General features: G+C 37.5%; 1 protein-coding gene across 2 annotated transcripts; it reads right to left on the reverse strand.

The window, feature by feature from the left end:
* Nucleotides 1-2,494: 2,494 nt before the first annotated feature.
* cdv3 (carnitine deficiency-associated gene expressed in ventricle 3) lies at nt 2,495-7,222 on the reverse strand. 2 transcript variants are annotated; one of them, XM_028569088.1, is made up of 5 exons: nt 6,796-7,222; nt 6,093-6,166; nt 5,291-5,427; nt 4,403-4,565; nt 2,495-4,321 (listed from the first exon to the last, which is right to left on the reverse strand). In XM_028569088.1, exons 1-5 carry the CDS (start codon nt 6,979-6,981, stop codon nt 4,195-4,197), a joined length of 687 nt encoding a protein of 228 aa, XP_028424889.1. In that variant the 5' UTR covers nt 6,982-7,222; the 3' UTR covers nt 2,495-4,194. The 2 variants fall into 2 exon arrangements, with proteins under 2 accessions (XP_028424889.1, XP_028424888.1); XM_028569087.1 differs by having other exon boundaries at nt 6,093-6,169.
* Between the last annotated feature and the right edge of the window lie 2,733 nt (nt 7,223-9,955).

The raw sequence follows: 9,955 nt of genomic DNA on the forward strand, positions 1-9,955 counted from the left end.
ATGTTCTGTAGTTTTCATTAACCTAAATGTTATACCTTAAATGTTACTTGAATGTTACTTTGAAGGCCTTAAATGTATGGGAGTAAAGGCGGAAACAACACCTTTTTATTACAGGCAAATTAATACCTAATTGTTTAACGTAAACACTGCTGCATTGTTATGTTTACATTTGAAAATCACTGAACTTGATGTTTTATTTGATGTCTACTATAGTAGTGTGAGAATGCTATTGAAGGGCGGGTCTTGGTGTGGCCATAGTGGGAAAAAGAAATATCGCAGCCCGCCATTACAACTTCAACTCAATTTAACCGGAACAGGCGCTGTGTGGGCTTTAAGACCATGGATGTATTATACGCTGCAGCACCACTTTGTGAATAAAATAGGTCGCAGAACCAGCCTTCAGATTTAAACTTGACAACTTTGTTTATTGTTGTTAATCCCCCCAAAAAAAAAAAAAATCAGTGAATAAGTTGGAGCATGTATGAAACTGCTGCTGTCTCTATTAAACAAGTTTATTGATTATTTTTGCTGCTTTGTTTTAAATCCTATGTCAATGACCTTGCAGAAACAGAATAAACAAAAGGGCAAAAGGATATTATACAAACACCCAATGCTGTATCTTTGGTTTTGGGGTTGTATATTTTTTAATTCAAGTACTGTATATTTAAATTTAAGTGGCCTAAAGGAGGCACGGTGCCGCTTAACAAGGATGGATCACCTAATAGGTAAAAACGGGGCAGCAGGAGGAAGGTGATTTTATTCATTTTCAAGACAAGCCCGGTCCAAGAGATCACTGAGGGGACTTACTGTAATCAGTGTTTGGCTGACTAGTAGGAGTTACAGCACAGACTAAATGGCCAGGCAATTAAAATAGCATAATTCATTGTTGATAAAGTGCTTGCTCCAAAATATAACTGGTGAGAAATTATAGGCACTTAGCACCACTGCAGCAAAACATAAAGGTTTGGATTAAAGTATTGGCATCATTTTTTTCATATTAAAAGACAAAATATAAATGACTTAGGTTGGTGTATTTACCTTTAAACACAAAAGTATGCATTTTTTTGTCTTATTTTGTTGAGGTTTAGCAGCAGAAAAGCCACACAATCCTTTTGTGACTTTGCACCAAAGTTGTTCTCATATAGAATGGTCATATATTTTGGAACAATTATACAGTATTACTGTAAGTTCTGTAAATGTTTTCTTCTTTTTTCAGCCCACACCAGCTAAACTGATCAAAGTAAGAAACTATTCATTAGTGCTCACCATAATTAGTGTTTATTATGATTTTAACTTTGATTCATTACAAATACTAAATAATTATGTTCTGTAGTTTTCATTAACCTAAATGTTATACCTTAAATGTTACTTGAATGTTACTTTGAAGGCCTTAAATGTATGGGAGTAAAGGCGGAAACAACACCTTTTTATTACAGGCAAATTAATACCTAATTGTTTAACGTAAACACTGCTGCATTGTTATGTTTACATTTGAAAATCACTGAACTTGATGTTTTATTTGATGTCTACTATAGTAGTGTGAGAATGCTATTGAAGGGCGGGTCTTGGTGTGGCCATAGTGGGAAAAAGAAATATCGCAGCCCGCCATTACAACTTCAACTCAATTTAACCGGAACAGGCGCTGTGTGGGCTTTAAGACCATGGATGTATTATACGCTGCAGCACCACTTTGTGGCCGGCAAGAATAATGGCAGATTTAAATGGGACCTGATCAGAAAACAAAGAGCCATCTCACTCAAATATATTAAAATATACTTAAAACACTGTCTTAAATATAAGGCCATTCTTTTGTTTGTGAAATGACCTTGAGTATCATGAAAGGCGCTTTAAATAAAATGTATTATATAGATTGATGATATATTTCAGAAGAATCACTGTAAGGTCCTGAAATGTTCTCTTTTTTTCCTTAAGACCACAAGACCTCCGATCAGTATCTGGAACCCTCTTGACAATGACTCTGGTTTTCCACATGAACCAGCTGCGTAAAAAATTATCCAGGTAAGAAAATATTCAGCACTCAACACAATTAGCGTTTATTACTTTAAGCTGTACAACTTTAAATCTTGGTGCCCGTCTCTTTTTTAGGTGATGGAAACAAGATAGACAGCAGAGAGGCTGAGCAGATGGCTCCGTGTTTTAAATCGGACAGAATTTACCGTTTAAGTATTCTGTTAGCATTGCTGCCTTCTTCAAATAAAAAGTTCAAGTCTGTTGTTTGAGAAAATTTCTTTTATTTGTTAATATGCTTGGTATAAGGTCATTTGAAATTGGTATAAGGGTCATTTTTCAAAAAGCGCTGGAACTTTTGATAAATTTCCCATAATTGGTCAAATCAAGACTAATTAAATAAGTGATTATGGGAGGCATAGCAGGTTAACACAAGTGTCAAGTTTACAATTAGACAACACCTTTTATGGAAAAAGACTGTATACAGTAAATCCCCATTTTCAACGTTTAAAGATTCAGACAAGACTTCAGTCACAAGGATCACTTTATTTTTTGTGTTAGGCTCTTCTCATCACAAATATTATCTACGTCCACCCAAAGTGTTCCAGCAGAGATCAACGCTCCCCGACATCTTATATGCAAAGGACCGAAACAGAACATAAATCCAGTTCTTCACCTTTCTAAAAAATAACTAGGTTTGTAGTAAAACCTCATTTGATTTCAACTGGGCATACCACTGTTTTGTTAAGTGGATAGTACTCTGTTGGTTTGGTGACATTTGTTTTCACAGACGTGTAGTCACTGTAACTCTCTGGAAATTAAGTTATGCACAAGCAACCGGTTCTACACAACTGCAACAAGGGCTGACACAGCACGTTTACTCATGAGGAAAAGCCTTGATTTAAAAAAAAAAGAAAAGTCTTAAAACTACACCACTTTACAACAAATTATAAAAGTTGTGAACCAAATTACCTCAACAAATAGGCTTTTAAAGTAGTTTGTTTTCCTGTCAACCATACTTGATACTGTAACATCTGTGACCATCTGGTGTCAAACCACAGTAAAGCATTTGTTACTAAAAGAATGGTTTTGGATTAGAAACAAGCTTTAATTTCTCCTTTGCTGATGTCTAAAAAGACCAATATGAAGTAGGGGCAGCAAAATCCAACAGTGGATATGAAAGACAGTAGTTGTAATCATCAGGCAAACTACAACACTACATTCTTAAACAGAAGGATTTTCTTCGTTTGTATATGGGGGAGGAGGGGGGGAGAGGGTTTGTCAAAAAGTGGTGAGAACCAGAGGCAGGCAGCAGCCTGTGAGACAACAAGTCAAGTTCTCTTCAGATGACAAAGCAGTTTCTCTATCAGTAAGGCCACTTTATATAGAAATTCTAAATGAGGACCACAACCCATCACTTCTTGTCCATAGATCTTTGCAGAGTGTCATCGTCATGAAGGAGAAAAAAAAAAGCAAAGCTTCAAGTTTCTAAATTAAAGAGCCTGATGGCCGGCTTCTGTGTGGGGGGGGGGGCTGGTGTTTGCCCCATTCACCACCACAGCAAAAAAAAAAAAAAAAAAGCTCAGTCCACATGGTCACCACCAGCTATGCTGCCGAGGTAGTATCCCCGCTCCTGAAGCCCCCCCCACCGCAACTCAAAAACACACCCCAAATTACCATGTGCGATTGGGTTATAACGATCTTGCAAAAAAATAGATATTTTCACAGAAGTTTGTAAAATCATCTTGCCTAAAGTTATCCTCTGTGGCTTTATCAAAGCAAGATGAAGTCCAGAGAAACGTTGCGCCACACAACTGCTGCTCTGAGTACAATCCACAAAAGGACAAATATGTCGTCGTCCATTGTTGCTGCTGCAGTGTTGTACGTTTGGGTGTATTTTGCCAATTCCTTTTCAATTCTTCCCTCTTTCAACAGCCCCTTAAGGTGCAGTCCTTCAGTTTTGCCAACCAATATATGTAAAGTGTGTTACTATTTATTTAAAGGGAGTGTCACTGTATGTGGTGCAGTGGTATTGCTGTTTATGTGTGTATATGTATGTATATGAGACTGTGTGTGTGTGGGTGTGCGTGTGTGTTAGTAACCAGTGTTAAGATGGTGGCAAGATGAGCTTTTTCAGGACTGCAGTCAACACAGCTGGAGTTACGCTTCCTTCGAGGGGCTTGGCAGGACCGTGCTGAAGGGGCCAGGGGGCGGAGGGGAGCAGCTCTACTTATCCCCCAGGATGGCATACTGGTTGTCAAGCTGCAACTGCTGCATAGAGGCACCACCGCTCTCCTCTCTACCACGGTTCCTGTGTTTCACAACTTCAAAGGTCTTCTCCATTTCTCGGTCCCTAAAATATAGACACATATCGCTTCAGTCAAACTGCAACAAGACATCAACCTCTCATGTTAAACAGACTATCGCCACTTACTTGCGTGTCTCCACATGCTTGGCGGTGGCCAGTAGAGAGGGGAACTGTGCATCATTGAAGATCTCAGGAGGGCCCTGGGTGGGAGCTCGTCTGGTGGTGGACATGCGAGCCCCTGGAGGGCGATATACACCAGAAGGCTTTGACTCAGGCTCTTCTACATCCTCTGTAATTATGAAAAAAAGAAAAGAAAATCACACCAGTTAGAAAGAAGAAAACTGATTTCCAGGGGCAAATAAAAAAAAATGTATTTGATCAAAACACATTAACGAGAAGGGCACTCAGAGGGCAGCCCTCCTACAAGACATGCCCTAACGCAGTGTGAATTTCCCATGAACTCATATTTCCAAATATTCCAACACCACACGAATGCAGCACAAATGCCCTCTCAATGTTAACAAAAGTGAAAAATTATTTTTGCATCTGCCCTGTGAGTCGGATCCGCTCATAAATGTAATGGGTTTCTTTCTTGGCCCATGCCACACCCTTCTGCCAGTAGTTTTTCCCACAATCCTGCTGACAAACAAACAAACCAACAAACAGAAAAACCGAGCCAAAAACATAACCTACTTAGTGGTAATATTTAGAGGTTTACAACTGCTTCAGGCTATGTACATGATTATTTTCTGATCAAACTAATTGAAAACATGTGTATGGCTTGGAAAATATTGGAACATTGGAAATATTAGCTCACTCATAAGCTCGCATGACCATACAGTATCCTATATTTAGCAAAAGTGCCAAATAAATAGGAGCTCAGTGTAATTAACATGACTAGGGTGGAAAACCCAATAGGGGTATTCTTCATAAGCAGTGGTATGTTCATCCCCCAACGGTGTTAATCACTGACCCTTTAAAAAAGAAAAAAAGCTTTGAAGTTAGTTTACTCACCCACAGGTGCAGCAGCAGGAGCTGGAGCAGCACCAGACTTGTTCCAGGGACCAGACACTTTGTCTCCGCTGACCAGAATGATCTCTCCATCCTCACCAACCTCCTCCTTTTCGTAGTCCTCCTCCTCTTTCTCGTCACTGCAAACAGCCAGAAGGCAGTTTAGATAGGGTGAACCCATGAGGAGCTAGCTAGGATTTTTTTTTTTTTTCCTCCCTCTAGTTCAGTTTGCCAGAGATCTGCTTGTAAAACCTGTAGCTTCATTTTTCATTTAAGAGCACAAATCATTTGCATGTTGCACCGAAACCTATGACAGAAACTTGTATGTAAACCAAGGATGGTGAAAAAGAAAACAGTTTACACGTTTTGCCTAAAAAGTGATATGGAATAGTCTGCTGTGTGTATAAGTATTGCGTATTAGATTGAATTCAAATAATAAGGTAGGCTCATCCTAGCTTAATAAGACTTAATTGCCATTTCATCATCACTGAAATAAATCTTATCTGGAGCCAGGCCAATTGTATCAATTGTGTGCATTTGCTTTACAACCAATGCACAATCGCAGCTACATAAAAACAATGTGTCTAACTTTGGGGTATTTTAAACTCTTGCAAATGCCGTCATTCTTGCTGCTGGCAGTAGTATAGTTGGTTTAAAAAAAGGAAATGTAATTGTTGAAAGACGGAGGACCAGTAATAGGGGGCATGGTCCTTACTGGCCCCCTACTTGATGGAACCAAGGCTGAAATGCAAACGAAAACTCTGGACAAGGAGTTATGACAACCACATACATATTTCATTCTCACCTTATCTGTAAAGCTTGGAGCCGGAGCCCGCTGTAGTCCACTTCTTTCTGCTCAAACTCTTTCCATTCCTCGTCCTCCTGGGCAGAAGGATGCATTAACTCACAGCAAGCTACAGTAATACGACATTGGCAACATTGGTAATTCTTAAGACAGTGAGGCTCTCTCTCAACGTTACCCACCAGTGTGACAAGTTATTTAACCTTATAGATAACTTAGCTTTGTCACACAATCCTAGTCATGTTATCTGAAAGCTAAAAGGCTGTCAACACCGTGTTAACTAGGGACAAATGGCGGATCGGCCTAGTTGGACAGCCACGATTAAAAAAGGTGGATGACAGCATCCCCATGCACACACAAGGCCTTTAACACAATATTGACTAATCAGCGCATCTCAAACATTCACATGTTAAGTGTATTTTGACACAAAACTGAAGCTAAGGTCGTAAAAAAATAATAACGTAAAACTCGTGTCGTGCTAAATTTCGTATCTCGTTAGAATGTGCGCCACGGGAAACCATATGCTAGCTTTTCTCCCTTCATGTCAAAAATATAGCTATATTACACGCATGGTTATCGTTAATAACTGGTGAAACGTTATATAGGCGTCAGCGAGCAGGAAGCCCATTGTGACGGGGGATGCAACATTTGACACGACACCGGTATCTGGAAAAGACGCCAAGTGAATGGCGTTGGCTAACGTTACCTTTTCAATCTGTGTGTCTTGATTGTCGTTTTTCGCCGATTTCTCCTTCTCCCTCTTGGTCTTTTTTATCACAGCCGACGTGGGCCCGGTGGTGGACTCCTTGCCCTTACCTTTCTCTTTCTTCTTCTTTTTATCCCGCTTGGCAAAGAAATCGTCCAGGCTTTTCTCTGGTGGTAGATCCGCCATTTTCAAAGAGCAACGTTAACTAGTACGCTAACTGAGCTATGACAAATGTGAAAATCTGCTCTTCGAGAGTGAAGACAGCTGTTCAAACGGTCAGAAAAGATGGAGTTACTCGTTACTCTGACGGTTTAACTGCTGTTACAAACTGATAAAAATGTCCACCCTGAATTCCTGACTGAATCGACCATGCCATGCACGGGCTATGGTGCTATTTGACAAATCTGTACCGTAACCCGGAAAAACTTCGACCCTGAACCGGAAATATTATGAGCCAAAACCTAAAGTCACTATATTAGTCAATTTTCTCATATAAATCAATATAATACAAGTCATGTTTAATTATAAATGTCTTGTATTTGAATTTTGAAAAGAAATCTTCGAAAAATAAATGCTGAAAATATTTTAAATTTTAATTCTTAAACTAGTGTTAATTTTGTTTTAAGGAGTATTTTAATGTAAAATATTATAGTGGGTGCCTTGATCTACAGCAACGAGTAGCTACATCATATGTTTTGTCTGTAAATTATTTTTTCTGCAAACTAACTACAGCTGCTAAAAGTGTGAAGATGCATAATATGAAAATACTAACCTAACCTTACAGATACATGGAAACTGTATACAGTAACGTTACCTGAGTAAAAAAGAAAAGAAAAAAAGAACAACATTTAACTGGCTCATTTTCTCCAGGAAAAGAAATAAATCAGAATGGGGTTTATTACCATTTTCCTATCAAAGAGAAAAAATAAAGCAAAGTACTGCAACAGTCTAGACCATAAATGTAGAATTAAGATTTAAATCAAAATGACAACTCTACTTACTACTATCTAATGATTTTGATTTATTATACTCTAACTTTGACTTAAAAATCTGACTTTTGGTTTACCATATCATATTCTCTAATTATTGGGAGTCACTATTACCATGCATATGTTCTGAACACCGAAATGTCTTTGTTGTTTATTGTGTTTGATATTTAAATCATTAATAATCATTACAATTAGAAGTGATGGTGTCTGCAGACAAAATGGCAGACATCCACCACAAAGCCACAAACCATCTTCTTGCTTTCTGTTAAAAATGAGTCAGCTATATTGTCATGCTTTTTTCCTTTATAGCTCATAGTTTTGAATGAAAAAATCCTGACTTAATATACGGTATAATGATTTTGAGTTACCATGAGTATTATTTATTTGCCATTCCTAACATCATTCATCATTTTTCTTCCAAGTGCATATGTTGTATTTGATTGTAGTATCAATTGTATTGTAGTATTTATTTATTTGAAATTAATATTTCAATTTTTTTTTAAGTTTTAAAACTGTCACATGGATCTCAGAACAATTCTTCCAGGATAAAAGTTTTGAATATGCCTGCCATCTCAGGGTAAAATATATGTATTTTAAGACAAAATTCTCAGCCCCATGTAGTTACAGAACAAGAACAGTGTGGAGAGGATGCATTTATACAAAGGAGGCTAAATCAGTATTTTGAAATAGATGAAGTTTAAAATATGACACAGCACTTACACATCTTATTTGCACTGAATATAACCTCCAAACATTTTTTAATAGAAGAAACTTTAAACTCCTGCATGTATTTGGTCCATAGTTGCTAAACAGTAAGAGGCCAGTCAATAATACTGTATATAGATTTCAAATATGGACATAAAAAATACGCTTTTGAAAGTCATGTTTTGCCAGATTTGAAAAGGCCTACAAATCGATTAATAACACTCATCAAATTAAACCTCTCCTCAGCAGTAAAGCAGGCTTGTAAACAGATTATTGAATAGACGTAATTTTCCCAGAGCTTGTCCACTTGGCCACATGCAGCACTGGTGCACAAAGAGAAAATTCCAGCTCACTGCATCAATAGATGTGCTGTGGTTGGCAAGACTGTTTACAATGCTTTGTTATATAGCCTAGTAAACCAGGAAGTATGATATCTAAATAACGTGCAGTATTAATCTAATACTTGACAACATTTTTTAGGCTTAGTGTCCAAAATCCATCTATGGCAATATGAGAAAATGTCTGTTGATTAAATTCAGTTTTAAAGAGGATTAATCAGACAAACAAATCAGTCTGTGTTTTTCTTTGTTTTATTGCTCAGCAGTAAAAAGTACAGTGTATACTACAGTACAAAAAATACATAATGTTTAACACTGCTCCACCGTGCCACTGAACGTTTTGTAAAATATCCACTTTTGAGCGTGCAAAACAAGAAGCCCAGCTGTGAGCATCCAATGCAGGAAATATCAATATGTTTGACTGTGTTATTCAACATCACCTTTTGAATCAGGGATTTCAGAACATCTCACAATGCAGAAGATCTTTAGCGACGATAAAGGCAGGCAGCATTGATTATTGAATAAAACTGCAGCAATGCAAAATAAAAACAGATGATAGAAGGACCACAGGTTCAATGATTAAACAAAATATGCACTCTTTTTTTTTTTTTTTTTTTTTTTTTTAAATTAAAAGGTCTTTGTATGTGCTCACAGTAAATATTCAGCATACATTATTTATCTTAGTGTTTTTATTGGTCAAGATTTTGGCCAGCCTCTATCAAGTATTATGTGGTCCAGCAACTAATTCACAATCATTCAACATTTCAACAAACACAGTTTGCATTGATGGACAAACACATTATTTATGGAGGGAGACATTTACGGTAGCGAAGTTGGTCTAATTGTTTCCTACAGCACTGAGAAACTCTTTCTCAAACTGGGCTATAGCCAGTAGCCACTCCACGATAAAGACGAGAGACAAACAGATACACACAGAGAAACAGATAAAACTGATCTGAAAGTGATACAAAGTCTTTTTTGACTTAAAGTAACAGTGATATTTGGTTCAGGGGGGCAGCACATTTTTAACTCATCCGTCCACACTCACAGTATGCTTACATGCACAAACAGGGCATCCACACATACATATATATATATATATATATATATATATATATATATATATAT

This window comes from Perca flavescens, chromosome 22 (genome assembly GCF_004354835.1).
Source record: "Perca flavescens isolate YP-PL-M2 chromosome 22, PFLA_1.0, whole genome shotgun sequence".
NCBI lineage: Eukaryota > Metazoa > Chordata > Actinopteri > Perciformes > Percidae > Perca > Perca flavescens.